This window comes from Papaver somniferum, unplaced genomic scaffold (assembly GCF_003573695.1).
Source record: "Papaver somniferum cultivar HN1 unplaced genomic scaffold, ASM357369v1 unplaced-scaffold_12, whole genome shotgun sequence".
Taxonomy (NCBI): Eukaryota; Viridiplantae; Streptophyta; class Magnoliopsida; order Ranunculales; family Papaveraceae; genus Papaver; species Papaver somniferum.
Genome location: NW_020621047.1, coordinates 299,100 through 319,371, shown reverse-complemented (window position 1 = coordinate 319,371; position 20,272 = coordinate 299,100). Strand labels below are relative to the sequence as shown.

The 20,272-nt window shown below is 37.2% G+C and overlaps 2 protein-coding genes across 2 annotated transcripts; one reads left to right on the top strand and one right to left on the bottom strand.

Moving 5' to 3' along the window:
• Positions 1-6,787: 6,787 nt before the first annotated feature.
• Positions 6,788-7,825, bottom strand: LOC113330913. The gene has a single exon (XM_026577707.1). It carries the CDS (start codon positions 7,823-7,825, stop codon positions 6,788-6,790), a length of 1,038 nt encoding a protein of 345 aa, XP_026433492.1.
• A 3,969-nt stretch (positions 7,826-11,794) lies between these two features.
• On the top strand, positions 11,795-13,666 carry LOC113330938 (pectate lyase-like). Its single transcript, XM_026577731.1, has 3 exons — positions 11,795-12,131; positions 12,257-12,914; positions 13,009-13,666. Exons 1-3 carry the CDS (start codon positions 11,929-11,931, stop codon positions 13,474-13,476), a joined length of 1,329 nt encoding a protein of 442 aa, XP_026433516.1. The 5' UTR covers positions 11,795-11,928; the 3' UTR covers positions 13,477-13,666.
• Positions 13,667-20,272: the final 6,606 nt, after the last annotated feature.

Sequence of the window (20,272 nt, the reverse complement as noted above, 5' to 3'; positions counted from 1 at the left end):
CCAGTTATGCATAATAAGCTACGCAGTTATGCATAGTTGATTTTACTGCATAAGCAGTTATACATAATAAGCTACGCAGTTATGCATAGTTGATTTTACTGCATAACAAGTTATGCATGATAAGTTACGCAGTTATGCATAGTTGTCTTTACTGCATAACAACTTATGCATAATAAGTTATGCAGTTCTGCATAGTTGATTTTACTGCATAACCAGTTATGCATAGTAAGCTACACAGTTCAGCATGTTTTCTTTTATTGCATAACAAGTTATGCATGATAAGTTACGCAGTTATGCATAGTTGTTTTTACTGCATAAGAAGTTATGCATAATAAGTTATGCAGTTCTGCATAGTTGATTTTACTGCATAACCAGTTATGCATAATAAGCTATGCAGTTATGCATAGTTGATTTTACTGCATAAGCAGTTATGCACACTATTTTTCCTGCGTAGCATTTGTTATTTAAAAGTAAAACACATGACTTATTATGCATAACTTGTTATGCACATTTTTTTTGTGTTTCGTTCATTTTTTCTAAATCTTGTTTCTAGGATTTGTAAACTGTAAGTAATTTCTAGGTTGGTTTTTTAGAGTATGAAATTGATTTTCTAGGGTTTTTTTAGACATTATGCATTATTTTTTTTTAGCTGCATAATGTCTTATGCATTATTGTTTTCACTTTTCTGGTTATGCATCATTTTTGTTTAGATGCATAAGACATTATGCATATTATTATTTCTGCATAACATGTTATAAACTAGTTTTTAACTGTATAACAAGTTATGCAACATATTATTACTTCTGCATAACTTGTTATGCAGTTAAAATTTAGATGCATAACTTTTTTTCTGTTTCTTCTACTTGATTTTTTCTTCTTCGTCTGTTTCATCCATTTTTGTTGAAATGTATTCTAGGGTTTAGTCAAAAATGATTTACTTCTTTGAATCATCGATTTTAAATGATTTATTTCTTTAAATGATGGAGAAAAAATCTTTGCAGATCCGTTACAGAGATTAATGGAGGAATAGGAAAAGAAACCGGCGGATAAGAAAAAAAATTATGCCAAAAACGATGAAGGGTAATAGAGTCTTTCAGTACGTTTTAAATATTTTTAAATAATTATGGGTGCGACTGTATCAGAAATTAATTGTGGGCCTGGCGGTAAGAATTTTTTTTTTTTGGGCCTGCGCCTAAGTTCCCTTAATTGATATCACATGATTTTGTATTTGACAATTTGTTGTATTTGCAAATTGTTGTATTTGCAAATAGGGATAAATTGTATTTTGTATTTTCTATGTTGTATCGTTAAAATTATTATGTTATCATTAATCCAATCGGTGGAATGATAATTCTCAACCATTCAAATTTCAGTTTTAATGAGATAATTTAATAAATTATGGGTTGTTAGACATATTTTTTCTCGAAAAAATAAAATAAAACTAAGTATCACATGCGGGCATGAAGATCCTGCATGCGCGGTGCAAGCACCACACCTTCGCTTCTAGGTGGTCTCATGAATTAAGAATCACATAATGCTACCAAAGTTCCCCCGAAAACCCCACATTTGAGTTCCCACTTCCACCCAGAAAATTTGGAGTCTAGCTGATCGAATTTCTAGGGTAATATAGCTTATGAGGAGATTATAGCTCAAGTTTAAAGACCAAATGTGGGTCAAATACTGGGCATAAATCAGTCGAGATTGTAGTCGATCTAGCCATTTTTGAGTAATTGGTTGATTAGTATAAGTAGGTTTAAACACTAAGAGAAAGTGTTAGTGATTGCTGAAGATTATAAGACATTGTTTTTAGTTAATCAGAGATGGCCTGGTCATGCTGTTCTTATTCCTCCTGCTCATAAGAATCAATCTGCTCATAAATTTTGGTCCCAAGTATGTTTTTTTAGTTGTGAAATTTGGTTTTGAGATGTGGGTTTTAAGCGATTTTTGATTTTTTTGGGTTATTAGATAGTGAAGTTTAGTTGCTGAATCTGAATTGTGATGTTGTCAAGAAATACAAGGAATGGCATGGTGAGCTGTGTGATTCAGGCGAAATTTTGAGCTGAAACTCAGGTGGAAGTGAAGCTTTTGCTGTCTGGTTTGAGATTCCGACAAAGAGGAAGAGAACCAAATGATTGTAATCTGATTTTGTGAATGATTGAATGGGTTTTAAACTGAATTTTTATGGATGGCAGAGAGGATATGAACTGGTGGTGGAAGTATGGGTCTGTGTCGTTGATATAATCTGAGGTCTGAAATTTGGTTTACTGTGAATTGAATTTGCAGATATTTGGGGCAAATTGTGAATCTGAAATGAGCAGGATTTGGGGATCTAATGCTGTCAAAAATCAGTGACAAAGAGGAGGAAAGATTGAAGTTCTTATGAGCCTGAGATGAAATAAGAGATGTGTATGATTTAGATTTGGTGTTGGACAGGATGCTGTGGGGTTTTGAATAAATTAAGTGATGCTGCTGGGAAATGTTGCCACATACATATCATCCTTGAAAGGAAAATGAGAAAATTGCCACAATGGTTTGGTTGTTCCCAAAGACCGGTTGAGCTTACTCGTTATGCAGCTTTGAAAAACAAGAAACTGGTTTTGTTTTTGTTTCTCCCCTATTTCCTTGCTTTTAAAATGTTTATGTAACTATATGTGTAGTTGTCAAAATGGATGCATTATTCGTTATGCAGCTTTCAAAATGGTTGCATAACCTGTTATGAATATATAAAAGTTGTTGCATAATTTGTTATGCAATTTAGAAAATGGTTGCACACGTTATGCAACAACTTTTATGTCACCATTGAAACCAATAAAAATAAAGAGAGCATAACTTATTATGCACCTACAATAATATCTGCATAACATGTTATCCGGTCGTGAAAATTGATGCATAATTTGTTATGCATACGAAAATATGGCTGCATAATGCATTATGCATCGAGAGAATTGTTGCACAATCTTTTGTGCATCGAGAAAAATAGATGCATAACCTTATATGCATCCGTAAATATAGATGCATAATGCATTATGCATCGATTTTTTATGTACGCGCTAAAATCAACCAAAACAATGGCTACATAACTTGTTATACATACATAACTTTGTTACGCGGATGTATAATGTGTTATGCAGTCGAGAAAATGGTTGCATAATTCGTTATGCGTCTGCACAATGTCTTAGACATCTTTTTTGGTGGCTGCATAATGGTTATGTATCAAGTTTTCGAAAATTTAGCCTAAAATGATGATCACCTCCGATTTTTTCGTGAAAAACAAAAAATTGATATTGTTGTTTGTACTCGTTGTGTAGCTCTTTTAAAAAGATTTCCAACGATATAAAATTTGTAAAATTTCAAGGCGCGCATTTTTAGATATGTTATATCTAAGTTGCGTTGCCAATTATATCCCTGAAAAATTAGGCTGCATAACGAGTTATGCCTGAAAAAATAGTATGCATAACGATTTATGTATTAATTGTTAATAATATCGGACAATTTTGGGTGTCAGGGAAATAATTATGGGTGTCACGGTACCAAAAATTAATTGTGGGCCTGACAATGAAAATATTATTTTTTAGGGCCAGCGCCTAATTTTCCAAAACAAGTATTCTTTGCCCCACCCGTTCCACATATATTATTTGTCTAACTAGCAATAATGAAATAGTTAAATAGTGGAACTCCTCTTTAGTTGTACCCTATGTAGAACTAAAGATCATATTTCATTCATTCACAAGAAGCTGAGCAAGTGCCCTTAAAGACTCAAAGGTCATAAGTTCCATTTCCACCGAGACTACAAAACCGAAACAATAAGATTCATTTTCTCCAACATAAACACATGCTAACATTTATTGATATTTTAGGTTCATAACGAGCTCTCTCATTATCCAATCCCAAAATGAAGCCCATATAAATATTTCAGCATATAATTGTTACTTCAAAAGGTTAATGAAGACTACCAACTTCAAGCAGCATTTGCTTCTAAGCTAATCGCTGCTAGATTCACTGCTGTGTGTCTCCTCAGTTCCCAACTTCCCACTGGTTTCGTTCTTTTCGCATCTTCTTCTCCTAATGATTTCAATGAAACTAAGGTTTGCTTGTACGGAAATACTTGACGAGATAGATTACTATTCGCAATGCTTTCCCAGGTTGAAGTTGTTGGAAGAAAAATTTCATAAGTTGTCTTGGTCGTTACGTACAACGGTGCCATCCCTCGTAAAGGCAAACGGTTCTCTTTCGTCAAGACTGTCAACCTGTTCTTTCAAGTGAGAATATGATTCTCATTTTTATTCGTTAAATACCATACATCATTGAATTCATGTCCTCCAACGGATTGATGAACGGCATAAAATAATCTCCCATCACCAGAAACCCCTATCACATTAAAACCATTAACATCATCATCATCATCAGTGCCCGTTAGGATAGGAGGTGGTGAAACATGCACATGCTTGCGAAACTTTTCACCAGCCAAATCAAAAGCCACAATCATTCCTCCTTGTTCATTCCTCCAATGAAGATCTCCATTCAGAAATGCACCATGTGTATGCTCCCAATGTGGGATGAACATAAAACCAAGCTCAAATTTTCCACCGTGCCTCCACCCCTTACCGCTCCCAACAGTATACACCTCGACCTCTACAACAGTGGATTTTCCCGCATGCTTTTTATATATCCTGATAACTTTGTACTCATTCGTTTCGGCAAGGTAATCAAATCCACATGCCAAATGATAACGTCGAAGCGAATTTTCACCTTTTGTCTCATATTTTTGATAACAATCAAAATCTGGGAGAACAATGTATTCTCTTGTCACAGGGTTAACAATAATAGCAGGTACAGAAGCATCGGGAATAGTAGGTCGAGATCCATAGATACATATCAAACCATTAAACAAACCAATTAAGATATAATATTCACAGCATGGAGTTTCTACACTGATCTTTCTATGCATGGGTTTAACATAATTCCAATCATCATTATCATCATACTCAAAATGGTAAAGACGTTCGTTAAGATCATCATCGTCATCAATATCATCATCTGCTTTCAACAATACATATCTTAACTTACCGGAATCGGGTGAGTCGGGGTGATTGAGACGAGCTAAGTGCATATTGGGAAATGATGGATGATGAATGAGATTCTCTTCTTCCATGTCCTGCAAACCAACTTGCTTTGTAAAACTGATTCCGTGGGTAAACGAGTCAAGATGTCTGAGATGATCTCTGTTGGAAGACGCTTATTGAGATTATCCATCAATCAAAACCCTTCACCGAAATTGAGAGACTTTACTCTTTAGGAATCGAAGAAAATTTCGGAAGTTCTCTTAGGGTTTTTGGTTTTCGCGAGTTTTCTTTAGAAGATACCGGGAATAGAAGGAATGAAATATAATGGAAATATGCAGTCCGTAAGTCCGTCAAAAAAAAGCCCGAACTTCATTATTTTTGTTCACAAGAAAACCACACAAAACAAAGCAAAAGACATGAGGTCAACTGATCCTATCCTCTGGCACACCCATGTCGATGTTGTAAAGAAAGAAAGCTTAATCTTCTCTTATCATGGGGTGCTTATCTAACCAGCAAGGTTTAAGGTTAGGGTTTTAGACGGCTATTATATTGGGGAGAACTACTTTGGCCACGGTGCAATATGAAATTTGGTCAATACCGTCTTATAAATTCCTTACCGACAGAAAGAACGAAGAACTACAAGGATGTTTAGAGAGTTACCAAAATCATATCAAAAATATCCTATTATCTATACTCAAGTCAGAGTTGCGCATGAGATCTGATAAAACCCCTGCAAGTAGGATATATCATTGATTTACAAGTAAACAAGATGGCCAAGACAGAGAAACTGCTCTGGATGCCTACTACATTGTTTGATTTTGGCCTCCTTACCATTTATGATTCGAGCCGAAACAAGAAGTACCATCATTTAATTATGGAGATTCGATAAGAACGTAAAGTTCACTGAATCTATTCATTAAAGATTAAAATGCACTAGCATTTGGAACTTCGTTAAGATGAAGTTTCATGTCCTCTTGTTAAAAAAAAATCTAGTTTAGTTGCTTGGTGCAACATTCCTGCAGACATTTCAAGAAAAAAACAAATGAACATTCCTAAAAGTTGTTTCCACGGAATACCTGCAGGAAAATCAAAATACATTGTCAGATGTAGAAAAAGTATCCTTGCATAGCCAAATCGATCATAGCCTTGCACTACAGTGTGGATTCAAATACACGAATGATCATGGCCTAGAAGCTTACTTGATTAGGTGTGAGATTATAGACACAGGCAAGTCAATTTCAAAGATAGGCTGGCCAGGCCTTGTTAAAGTTTTATAGTTGATGATCGAAAACTCTATGGCTACACCTTTAAAATTTAGGGACAAGTTCAGTAAAACCTTTAAAAGTATTACGTTCAATGTGAACCGGTAACTCCATAGATTCTAAGTGTCAAGCTGATCTGGGGAAAAATGGTATTAACCGACTTTACAGATTTCCTGCAATATATACTCATTTCAAAGTCAATAACAGTATGCCATTGCCCCCTAAGTGTAAGCTGGTTAACCATTATTTTAACGGATCTTGTACACATCTCAGGTTTATGGATAAAATGTACTACTAAAGCATGCATCGCATTCTCCTCTAGAAATTAGCTCAAGTGACTAACAGATCCAATTAACAAAGCAATAAAGCATATAAACATGACTTCAAAAAGCTAAATGAAGATTACCAGTTTCAAACAGTTGCTTGTCCGCCTGCCGGATTAACTGTTATCTGTGTTCCCCATTATTCCATTATTTCTGCATCTTCTTCTCCTAATTCTTTCAAAGAAACTAAGGTATGCTGGTATGGAAACGCTTGACGAGATATATTATCAAAAGTCACACAGCCTTCAAAAGTTGAAGTTTCAGAAAGAAACCATTTAACACTGCCCTGATCATAACGTATAGCGGCGCCATTTTCCATAAAGGCAAAGGGCTCTCTTTGGTCAAGGCTAGGAACTTTAATCCAACCCCATGACTGGTGTTCCTCCGTTTCAAAATTATCATTTTTTTTCATGAACAGCCATATGTCCTCAAAGTTTTCTCCATCTATGAATTGACAAACAGCATAATACAAAATGCCACCACCAGAAACCCCTATCAGAATAAAGCCATCGGTGTCATCAACATCATCAGTGTCCGTTAGGATAGGAGGTGGTGTAATATGATCACGAAACTTCTCATCAACCAAATCAAAAACCACAACCATTCCTCCATCAGTATTTCTCCAATGAAGACATCCATTCAGAAACACACCATGTGTATCGTTACAATGCGTATGAAAACTAAAACCGAAATCGAATTTCCCGACATGTCTCCATCGCTTACCACTCCCAACAGTATACACCTCGACCTCTGCAACAGTAGGTTCAGCCCAACACTTGTATATCCTAACAACTTTGTACTCATTCGTTTCAGCAAGGTAACCAAATCCGGACGCCAAATGATCATATGCAATCGAGTTTTCCCCTTTTGTTTCGTAGTATTCAGGATAACTATCAAATCCCGGCAGAACAACGTATTCTTTCGTCACCGGGTTAATAATCATAGCAGGTGCATCAGTGTAAGTAAGTTGAGATCCATAAATACAAATCAAACCATTAAAGGAACCAATACAGATGTAATAACGTCCACTTGTAAGTTTTATAGTGACCTTTCTACGAATAGGTTTCACATGATTCCATTCCTCATTATCATTATATTCAATATAGTAAAGACATTTATTATCATTATATTCACGGTCATAGACATCTTCATCAGGTTTCCCAAAAACATAACTCATCTTACCTGTTGTTGAGTCGGGGTGATTGAGACGAGCTAAGTGCATTTTGGGAAACGATGGATGATGAATGAGATTGTTCCATGTTTTGCAGACCAACTTGGTTTCCATGACTGATTCAGTGGGTAAACGAGTCAAGATGTCTGAAATGATGTCTGTTGGAAGATGCTGATTGAGATTCTTCATCAGTCAAACCCTAAAAATGAAAATTGAGATTTTGTTAGGGCCTTTTGGTTTTCGCAGTTAAAACTTTGTTTATATATAGATAGATTCCCAAACCCTAAATGGTAGGAATGAAATATATTGGAGTGGAGATGTGGAGTCCGTTATTTTTGGGAGACGTGGGTATATTGGGGTGAACTGTGGGTAAGAAGGTAATATGAAATTTTGTCAAAACTGTCTTATTCTGTAGTGGCAGAAAGCATGGCTGAACAAGAACTACAAGGATGTAGTTTGCAGGCAGTTACCAAAATTATCCTGCCACTATCTGATCCTTAAGTCAGAGTTGCTCTTGAGATCTGAGAAAAGCCCTGCACACTTCTATATACAAGAAGGAAAACCGATCGAGACAGAGAAACTGCTCTCGCTGCCTACTACATTGTTCATTTGTTGGATTTTGGCCGCCCGACAGTTCCTGATTCAAGCCAAAACCGATAATACTAGTATCATTTTAGCATCACTGGCTATTTGATAAGAACTAGTAAAGAAGGAGAAGATAATGAAACAAAGATTCCGTACAGAACACGAATTGAAGCTAAGATCACCGAATCTATTTCATTAAGATTAAAATGCACAACTATCTGGAACTTCGTAATGATGAAGTTTCATGTCCTCTTGTTAAAACAAAAAGATGTAAGAGAAACAAAAAGAAAACCTAGCTATGCCGTGCAACAACATTATGGGCTAATATTAAAATCAAACCAGGATGTAAGAAAACAGACACACATTCCTAAATTCCCACTCTCAATATCCAATTTAGACGTTCTTTCCAAGGAAAACCTGCAGGAAAATCAATATACAGTTTCAGATGTAGGAAAAGTATCCCAGCAGAACCAAATTTCAATTTCAACAATCATTAGAAACTGACGCAAAACTAAACAATCCTATCTTTGTTCACCAAAAAAATAAATAAAGGCAGCATGAAAATACAAAATGGATCAACTATTAAGACAACCAAAAGAAAACATCAATCTAAGCACTATCACCTACGAAGACAGTTGGATTTCCTCTTAGTTTGTTGAAATAGGTTACTAATGCAGCTATTATACAGATGATAATAATAGTGCAGCTTAAAGCCTCTTAACTATGGTACTCAGAGTACACACCTTGCTTTATGAGATCACCTACTGATGTGAAGCTTACTAAGATTACTTTCGGTTAAACACTAACATCATTATTGCAAGTCCCCAACATCGAAAGAGAGGAAAATTGGAAAAGCTTCAAAATTGGTCCTGATAATTATCCATCAACATGCTAAACACTAAGAATGAAACAGATTAACTTGTATTGTTGCTAAAGCTATCACCTTCCACCATAGACCTGCATATCCTTATTCGAATCCGGTCAATGAATGAAACAAATTACTAAAGCATGCATCTCATTGAAATTAGCTCAAGTGACTATCAAATGCAATTAACAAAGCAATAAAGCGTGACTGACTGACCGACTACATAGAAATATACTCACATACAAATTTGGGACTAATGATTATATAAACACAAACTAGCAGTTAGTGATATATAACTGTCGATAGTTCTGAGGATAAATTTATTTTTATTTTTGTTTGATGATGAGGTCCTTGTTATCCATCTCCATATAAATATTTAAGCATATCAATATTAATTCAAATATGTAAATGAAGATTACCAGCTTCTTGCAGCAGTTGCTTTGACCGCTAAGTGCTATCAGACTCATTCCTATCGTCTCCTCAATTCTATGTGTTTCCATCATTCCCGCATCTTCTTCTCCGAATTCTTTCAATGAAACTAAGGTATGCTGGTGTGTAAACACTTGACGAGATATACCATCAAAATTCACATTGCTTACCCAGGTTGAAGTTTCTGAAACAAATATTTCAAGATTGCCTTGATCATAACGTATAACGGCGCCATGCTCCTTAAAGGCAAAGGGCTTTCTTTGGTCAAGACTAGTAACTTTAACCCAACCCCATGACTGGTGATCCTCCGTTTCAAGATTATCATTCTTTTTGATGAACAGCCATACTTCATCAAATTTTAGTCCATCTATGAATTCATAAACAGCATAATATAAAATCCCACCACCAGAAACCCCTATGACGCTATCGAAATCTTCTTCATCACCGGTGTCTATCAGCATAGAAGGTGGTGCAATATGCTTCCGGAACTTCTCATCAGCTAAATCAAAAACCACAACCATTCCTCCTTGAATATTCCTCCAATGAAGACAGCCATTCACAAGCGCACCATGTGTATGCTCCCATTTTGTGATAAGTATAAAACCCAAATCAAATGTTCCAACGTGCCTCCATCCCTTGCCACTTACAACAGTGTACACCTCGACCTCAACATTAAGTTCTCCCTGGAACTATAGATCCACACGCCAAATGAGTACAATTTGACTCATTTGTCTCAAAATCTGGATAACAATCAAAATCTAGAAGAACAATGTATTCTTTGGTGACTGGGTTAAAAATACTAGCAGATCCATGAGCTTCAAGGAAACTAGGTTGAGTTCCATAAATACAAACCAAACCATTAAACGAACCAATCAAGATGTAAGCTTCGCAGCATGGAGTTTCTATATTGATCTTTCTATAAATGGGTTTAACATAATTCCAACCCTCATTATCATCATACTCAAAATAGTGAATACGTTTGTTAAGATCATCATCATCAATATCATCATCTGCTTTCAATAAAACATATCTTAACTTACCAGAATCGGGACGATTGAGACGTGCTAAGTGCATTTGGGGAAATGATGGATGAATAATCAGACCATTCCATGTTTTACAAACCCACTTGCTTTCTAGTACTGATTCAGTGGGTAAACGAGTCAAGATGTCCGAAATGATCTCGGTCGGCAGAATCTTGTTGAAATCCTTCATCAATTGAGACTCCATTTTTTAATTACGTAAATAAATTGAACTTCTAGGGTTTAGAGATAATTTGTGGTTTTTTCTTTGGGCTCTTTGACTTCCGCGATTTACAGGAGTTTAGAAACTAGACAAGACATGTGTTTGTTTATAGTTTCCGTTCCAATTTAGTAGGTTCTTACACTCGGCATACACTCTCTTGTGAGCCACCAAGTAAAGAATGTGATATGCAGTTGATGTGCCACGCTGGGTCGGGCACATTATTTATTTTGTGTTTTTTAAATCAAATATATTAAGTAGAAATACTGTGAGATTTAATGAAAATTGATAGTGGCATGTGTCAGGTAGATGGCGTAGCCATTGAAAATATGTTAGGAGATTGTAGCTGTTGGTAAGATGAAATTAAACTAACAAAATGATGATGAAAATTGAATTAATATGATAGAAGATCGTAGCTGTTGGACAGATGAAATTAAGCTAACAAAATGATGATGAAAATTGGTAGTTGCCCGCACCTTTTATAACACCCTCAAATTAAGCTCATTTTTTCTTTCTAACAAAATGCAAGAGAACGTGTCTAGACCTAAAAAGAGGAAAAAAAATGTCTTAATTATATATATGTAGATGGCTCTTAGAGAACATTTTGCTCGACCGTTTTTGATTTAACTGCACTACCTGACCAGTATTGGGGGTCAATCTCTTTTTAACATCGTTTGAATGATTCAATCCCGGTAATAAGTTGTTGAATAGCCAAACAAAGCATAAGTACTTAATTAGAAACCAGACCGTTATTTTCAAATGGTTTAACTCTCTCTTCGCCTGTTTTCTCTGTCAATTCTTTTCTTGTCTATAATTTGTAAACAAATCTTTCTCTTATTTAAAGTTGCTTGAATTCAACAGCTTTACACTCTCTAGCAGGGCAAGTGAACCAATAAACCAAATAATGACCCTTACATGATTAAGGTTTTTTGTTCATAAATTTGGTTCATCCCTCTTGGGAGACAAAAAAAAAAAAATATAAAAAAAGAAGATGAAGAAAAACATGAATTCTACTTTATTACTTTTGTTTTTCTTCTCATTTGCTGTAGTTATTCCAACTTTACATGCCAATATCGGCCATGTCGACGAGTATGTAAGAAAACAAGCTGAGAAAGCTGCGGAGTTTAATCGGAAGCATGGTTATGTTCCTGATCCCATGGATACTGTCAACCACGTTAACGAACACGTGCATAAGTACGATTTTCTTATAGGTTGCTGCTTCGTTTTTGCGCAGCAATGGTAGCAGAATATGCTGTGTTTTTTTTTTATAGGAATGATTTCTGTGAAATTTAATTGTGACTTCTTTTTTTTTTGTACAGAGCACTTGAGGGGCATAACAGCACAAAGATAGAAAGAAAGTTGGGAAAGTATCATGGTCCATGTTTAGCAACAAACCCTATTGACCGTTGCTGGAGGTGCAGGGCAGATTGGGCCAATGACCGTAAGAGGTTAGCCGATTGTGTCCTTGGCTTTGGCCGACACACTAGAGGTGGAAAGAGAGGGAAATTCTACGTGGTCACTGATTCATCTGATAATGACTTGGTGAACCCCAAGCCAGGAACATTGAGATACGGTGTAATCCAAACTCAGCCACTCTGGATCATTTTCGCAAGAAGTATGGTTATCAGGCTGAGCGAAGAGCTTATGATAGCAAGCGACAAGACAATTGACGGTCGTGGAGCAAATGTTCATATCACAGGCGGTGCAGGCCTTACTCTGCAGTTTGTGAGGAACGTCATCATTCATGGTCTTCACATCCATGACATTCATGCAGGAAGCGGTGGTTTAATTAGGGACTCACTTGATCATTATGGATTCAGAACAGCTAGTGATGGAGACGGTATCTCTATCTTTGGATCGTCGCACATTTGGATCGATCATAACTCCATGTCCAACTGCAAGGATGGAATAGTAGATGCCATTATGGGATCCACGGCTATTACTATCTCGAACAACCACATGACAGATCACAATGAGGTAAATGAAAAAAAAATTAAAGTGCCAAAACACAAAAGTATTTTACTGCATCAATATTCTATACTCATAGTGATGGTTATTTTTCTGCATGCAGGTGATGTTGTTCGGTGCAAGTGACAGCTACTCTAACGATACAATAATGCAAGTTACAATTGCGTTTAACCACTTTGGAAGGGGTTTAGTGCAGAGAATGCCAAGGTGCAGGTTTGGATTTTTCCATGTCCTAAACAATGATTACACTCACTGGCTTATGTATGCCATTGGTGGTAGCCACAATCCTACCATCATCAGCCAGGGTAACAGATTCATTGCTCCTCCTGATCCAAATGCTAAGGAGGTGACTCATAGGGTTTTCGCAACAGAGGACGTGTGGAAGCAATGGACATGGAGGTCACAAAATGATTTGATGATGAACGGTGCATTCTTTGTTGAATCTGGCGACATAACTCCATCCTTTCCTTATTCAAAGCAAGACATGATCACTTCTAAACCTGGTACATTCGTGACCAGACTAACACGTTTCGCAGGTGCCATAAACTGTTTTGTTGGTAAACCTTGCTAAAAAAAAACATAAACAAAAGATGGAAGAGAGATGAAAAGAGCATACAGAGAAAGATAGAGAGAGGCGTTATTGTTGACGGTATATTTTGTTCTTTGTATTGGATTGTTGCTGGTCATTTGATGACAAATAGAGAAAATTAAATTTATTTTTATATGTTTATATTACGCTTAGTAAAGTGAAGTTATACCTATATTTTCATTTTTATTTATTTTATTTATTTTTACCAAATAAGTGAAAAGATTACGAAGAGGCTAGGCCAAAACCTAGAAGAAAGGAAAAGAAAACAGGTAGTACTCATTAAATCTATAAGCATGGAAACTCGATCTGTCGTTACCAAAAGCTATCGATTAAAAGAAGGTGGTTCCTTATTCCATCATTACAAGATCCCCTTCTAGCTAAAATAATCTGCTACAAAATTATCTACCTTGTATGTATGGACTGTACGAGTGAGAATCGAAGATAGAAATTTAAAGCAACGCCCAGTGAAACGCAAGCTTCCAAAGCGCCAACAATTGGGTTTGATAGTGAACCGATCAACAAATAAAACGAGGAGTTTGATAGTGATCGAATCACACTCAAATCACATGCGAATCTTTTTATTCTTTTTAGGGACCACCACCATGTTCGCGACCCATTCTACATACTTCGCAGGCTTTATGATTGCTGATTCAATCATTGTTTTAGCTCTACTTCAATTTGTTCATGATATACAGCTAATATTTTTCGTATCCCTTGCCTGACTGGCTTTTTTATCGGGTTGATTGCTAGCCTATGGCAGGCAAGGCAATGATCTAGTCCTGGCATTTCCCCCATATCCACGCGAAGACATCGCAGTAGTTTTTCAACAGTTGGACGAGATTTCCTTGTTCTTCCTCTTCCATTGTGGTTCCTATTTTTACCATTTTTGATTCTGCCTCCGTCCATAAGTTGATGCTTTTCGTGGGCTCTTATGTAGTGAAACTTGGTACAGGTTCTCCTTGAGGCTTTGGCTCTTTTAAGGGATGCATGGGCTCGCCCTCCCTTTCAGGAATTTCGCTTGGGATTCCTTTTCCCTCATTTACCCTTAGCATGTAAACTTGAAATTCTCTCTATTTCTTTGCCTCCCTCGCCTTCTTTTTCTTATCATTCTTTCTTTGTTTTCGCCCTTCCTGGTGTTGCAGGTTGACGTTGCGACGCTTTTTTGCTAGTGCGATATCTCCTTTGATTTCTCCTACCCCAATGGGAACGGGAAAATAAATACACTGATGAGTAGATATGATTCCTCTGATTCCATGTATCCAAGGTCTCCCGATGATCGCATTATACGGAATATCCACATCCACAACACAGAATGTCACTATTGTTTCTACTGAATTTACGAGTATTGTAACTGTGATTTCGCCTTTAGGTTTTTTCGCTACCCCGTTAAATCCAATGATGTTGTAGTCTGCTGGGGCAAGATTCGAGTCGTCGTATTCCATTGCTTTGAACGTGTGATAGAAAAAACGTCCGCTGAGATCCCACTATCTACCAAGATCATGTCTACTGCCAAAGGGGGTATCGCGCTATCTTTATTCCCGCGATCTGATTCCATTATCATGGTTATGACTAGGCTTTCTTCGTGCAGCTTTTCGTTCCCTGGAGCGTCTTCAGCGCTGAATATGATTGGTTGTTTCTTCCAGTCTCCCTAAGGCGTGTCTTTTTCTTTTGGACATATGTCATCCCCATTGAAATCACGCTTGTAGACTCGCCTTAAGAATTTGTCGTGAAATTTTTTGACGCCTTTCGCGGTTGATATAATAGCATTGCGCAGTTGATTCCCTGTATTTCTTCTTATTTGTTCTCGACCTTGATTCTCGTACCAAGTTGTTCTTCTGCATTGTTTGTCTTGATGAGTGTTTCGGATTGTCCTTCTCGTGTTTGTATACCTCCTGCGCCTTTGTGCACCATTCCAAATTTGTTCATTTAATCGCGCTGCCCTTTGTTCTCCTTCAGCAATTTCTCTCTCTGCGAGATCTTTTGTAATTCTCCCCATATTCTATCTCCAACTCATACTCCTGCACTTTTCTTTATAGATTGTGTTTTTCTATCCAAAGTCACTCATACTTGACTGCGAGCTCTACCCGTTTAGCAGTTAACATTTTCTCTTTCTTCCTTCATTGCGCGAGTTTCTTCTCACATTCTCGTATGGGGATCATTGTTTCTCCACTTTGGCTCCTAGGGTTGAGCCGCCCCTCTTCCCTTTGTTCATCGGTTCGTTCAGATCTCCATTTATTCTTATGATCCATCGCCAGTTCCTTTTAGCGAATGTTCTCTCTGGTATCTTCTTTTCTTTTCCCCTGCGAATGTTTACTTCTCTGTTTGCCTCCGCATAGTTACTTTGCAGCGCAGTTCTTACCATTTGATCGACAGGAAGGGATTTTCTTGATGTTGTTGTTTGTGAGGGCTGAGAAGGTGTTCGAGTTACTTTTTCTCTCTGAAAATGAAAGCTTTTCTAGGAAATCTTCTTGAAATAAGATGAAAGAACGAGGTGTGTTTTACAAAGTTTTCATGATGGTCATAAAAATGATGGTAAGGAAAATAACAAACAAACTTTGTAAGATGGTGACTTATAGCTAATAACTAGCAGGTGAGGATAAATCCTCCCTGTTTCTAGCACCAAAATATAGTTGCGGAAAATCCCACAACTACACCAGTTGTAACGATAATAACACAAATATTAAGCCATGTGTATCAACTCAAATATTAATAATATTATTCACCACTTTGACGCTCAAATGATCTTCACAAACACTTTGTATTGAAGGTATGTATTTCTTACAGTGATCACAAGATGAATTTACATATAACAATGGAGAAATATAAGATGAATGCTAAGTTCTAGTAGTATTCTCTTGATTTTCTAGATGATTTCCTCGGTATTTCTCTATTCACTAATATCTCTCTTTCTCTCATTTTTGAACCCTTATATAGGTAAATGTATCAGTAGAAGACAGTTAAGGTTCACATGAAAAATCTTTGTTGACTGATCTTATTTCAATTTGTCTTATATGCCAGGCTTTTGGGAAGATGTCACTGTCCTTCGCGTTATTTGCCATGTCTTTTGCACAGATCCTTTTGAACCGATCTTCACTCTGTCTTCATCCCATGATTGTTTCTTTCCATTTTTTCTTTATTGTCGCGCTTATATTATTCGCCTTGATCTTTGATTATGGAAGTAGCTTCGTGTTTAGGGTTTCCTTATCTGGGGCGAGGTTAAGTCATGCCTTGTGCGATATTTCTCCCCTACACTGCACCAAGGGCATCAGTGGTACCATGGCTTGTGAACACTTATATCCATGAGCCAAAAGGTTGGTACATAGATCATGATGATCCGCCAGAACGGTTGTTAGTAGATCAAGCTTTTTATAATATATATGTGAACCAAATTATAACGAGACTTGTAGAAAATCCATTCTACCTGAATTCAATGGTGCTACTTTTTATCAAACACCTTCTCATCAAGGTTGGTTAATTATTCTTTGCAGTCATGAAAATTATGATTACACTACATCAAGATGGAATTATGGTGATTGTTTTCTCTGGAATCTCTTAACGGATGAGACAATTCAGTTACCTACATTACTAGAGTTTTGTAAAGGTAATCGATATGGATTTTCCGATTGTGTTTTGTCGTCAACTCCTCGTGCAACACCTAATATAAATTCCAACAATAATAATGATTAAATGGTTATATTCTTTTGTATTCACGATGATAAAGAGCTGACTACTTTGCATACTGTTTTCTATTTGTCGCCTTGGAGATTCACAATGGAGAATACATGAGTTGACGTCTCCAGATATTGTAGACTTGATATCAGAGCGCGGGTCAAACTCTGTCCTTTGTTTTAAAGGTAAGTTATATTTATTGTGTACGGATGATCGTTATGTGGATGAGTAGTTAGATCACCACCTGGAGATCGAACAACACTTTACCAAGGATAATAATCATGATTTGACCATATATGTTAAGTCATTCGACGTAAAGAAGGAGGTGTTTCCATGAGTAGGAAAAGCATATATATTCAGTCGCATTATGTGGAATCACATGACGAACTTTTCAGGGTTGAAATAATTCATAGTGAAAGTATTGAACAATTCATCTCAATAGAAGTGGTGAGGTTAACTTTCTCCTTAATGGAATGGGAAAAGGTCAATAGTTTTGGAGATCATGTTCTATTCATTGGCAGTTACACCACAGCTTGTTGCTCGGCAGCGGAGTTGGGCTTCACAAATGGTTGTTTGTATTACTCGTTATGGTATGATATAAGTCTGCACAAGTTCGAAATTGAAAATACTGACAATACTCTTATTTTGCCATCACAATGGCCTACAAGACTATTTGATTGGTCGGACTGGGTTATATTGCCTGCTAGTATTGTGCATGGAAGAGTGGTAAGTATGTTAGGTGGCAAAGATGAGGGAGAAGGTTTCTTAATGACACCACTAGAAACCGAAACAAGCACTGCCGAGGTTTTTTATAATGAAAGTCAAGGTAGAAAATGCAATGCAGAAGAAGTGAGAGTTGCAAGCTATTGGAATAATCTCAACGAAGATACTTTGCGGTTGGTAGGAAATCATCTTCATGGATTAGATTATAAGTATTTTCATTCAGTGTGTAAAGTAAATAGAGAAATGATACCAAAAGTACCAACAACATCATATTTAACTCCACAAATGTTCTCTAGAGACCACAACTACACCATCTACAATGTTGTAAACCCAATTTATAATGATGAAAACTACGTCATGAACCCCACCGAGTTAGTAGGCTCTACAATCCGTTTTCAGAAGGGCGGTTGGCTATTAATGACGAGAAAACATAACATATTTTTCTATAATCCCTTCACGCGAGAGATGCTGAAACTTCCAGACATGTATATGGGTTATCATTATTCAGTCGTTTCTCTTTATTCTTTGCCGATTTCTTCAGATTGCATAGTTTTTTCTATGGATGACATGAGAGACAGATTCCACATCGATTTCATTAGAAGGGAAGAACGATTATGGAGTTCTAATATCTTTGATATGACTAAGGGTGCACAGGAACCGAGCCGGACCGAGGATCGTCCCGGAACCGGTGGAACCGTACCTGTTTTTGTCCCGAACCGAGGAAGGGGTACAGGTATCGGTCCAAAAAATAGGAACCGAGGCTGAGGAGGTACAGGTACACGGTCCTGTCTAAGTCCCCTACCGTCCGTACCGAAAGTACCGACGATTTCTAAAAAGAGGGAGCATTTATCCAAACACCCGTTTCTACTCATCCCGACTCCTTCTAAATAAATGTGTAATCATAAACATTTATCAAAAGAGTTTTACACATATCCCAAATAATTAAGGATCATCCATTTTGAGTTTCAAAAGAAACCGTTGTCAGATTATTAATCATTCAGAAAATACATCTCCAGGTACTGGCTCAACATCCTTAGCCCGCATTTCTTTCACATGACCCAAAGCTTCAGTCGCCAACCTTAGCTCTCGAGCCAGCCTATCCACTTCGTTCCTAGCTTTGTGTACCATTTCCAAATCAGGGTACACACCAATCATTTCTGGATTCTTCTGGATTTCCTGTAGTTGACGACGGAGCCATCCAATATTCAACTTAGACATCTCAGCCTCATCCAACGCAGATTCCCAGTCATGCATCATTACTTTGGTAATTTCTTTGTGAGGCACGAGGACCATCTCCTCTATGCAGATAGTAACACTGATACTCTACCCTCCTAAAGGCGGTAGCTTCCATAGTCTCATGTGAAGAAATGTCCAAACATGTTCCATATGCGGGTATATATACGATCATAAGACGAAGGAACCGTGAAACCACCAATGCACTTGTAGTCGGTTCAGATTCGGTCGAATTTGAAGTCAAAAATAACACCAGCACTTGGGTATTCCGATGGGGTCACGTCCGAGCTAATGGCATCCTGGTCAGCAGGCTCATGTGGGATACCGTTTTCAACCATGGTATTTGAAGCAACGGTCCCGCAATCTGAAGACTCAGGAAATACACCATCGACGATACCTTGACGAAGTAAGTCCGGATATCCTACCGGATGGTATGTAACAGTTACACCATCATCTGGGACATTTCTAGTAACGACTGGAATAAGTATTAACATTGCATTGGTGTTCAGAACATTTGAAAAGCAAAAAAAAAAAATTGTCTGAAAAACAAAAACAAAAAAAATTATCTGAAAAGCCATAGAAACCGACCGGTACCGGTCCCGTATCGGAGCCGTACATGTACCGAATGGTACCGGAACCGAGGTACACGGTACCGGTCCAAAATCTGGGAACCGACCCCTAGGAGGTACAGGTACTCGTCCTTTGCAAGAACCGAACCGAACCGTACCGTGTGCACCCTTAGATATGACTAATATTAGAAATTACGTGCCATTCCTTGACACCCCATTTTTTTCGGTGGGGCTTTCTTTTGTGTAAATGGTCATGGAAGAACAGACAGAACTACTAGATATTATGATAAAAGAGAATTGTATTATTGAATGAGATGATTTACATTGAGAACCCATAAGGTATATATAGCGATACTATAACTTGGTATGCAAGATTAATACTTGTAAATCAATTCATACTAAATATATCAAATACTAAATATAACTCTAAACATTAAAACTTTCCATATAATATTTGTATACTTTAACACCCTCCCTCAATCTCATGGGGATTGGAAAAACCGCATGAGATTGGCCATGAAAATTGTTGATGAAGTGCGGTGCCAATAAACCCCCGAGAATTATAAGAAGAAACGCGTCACCAT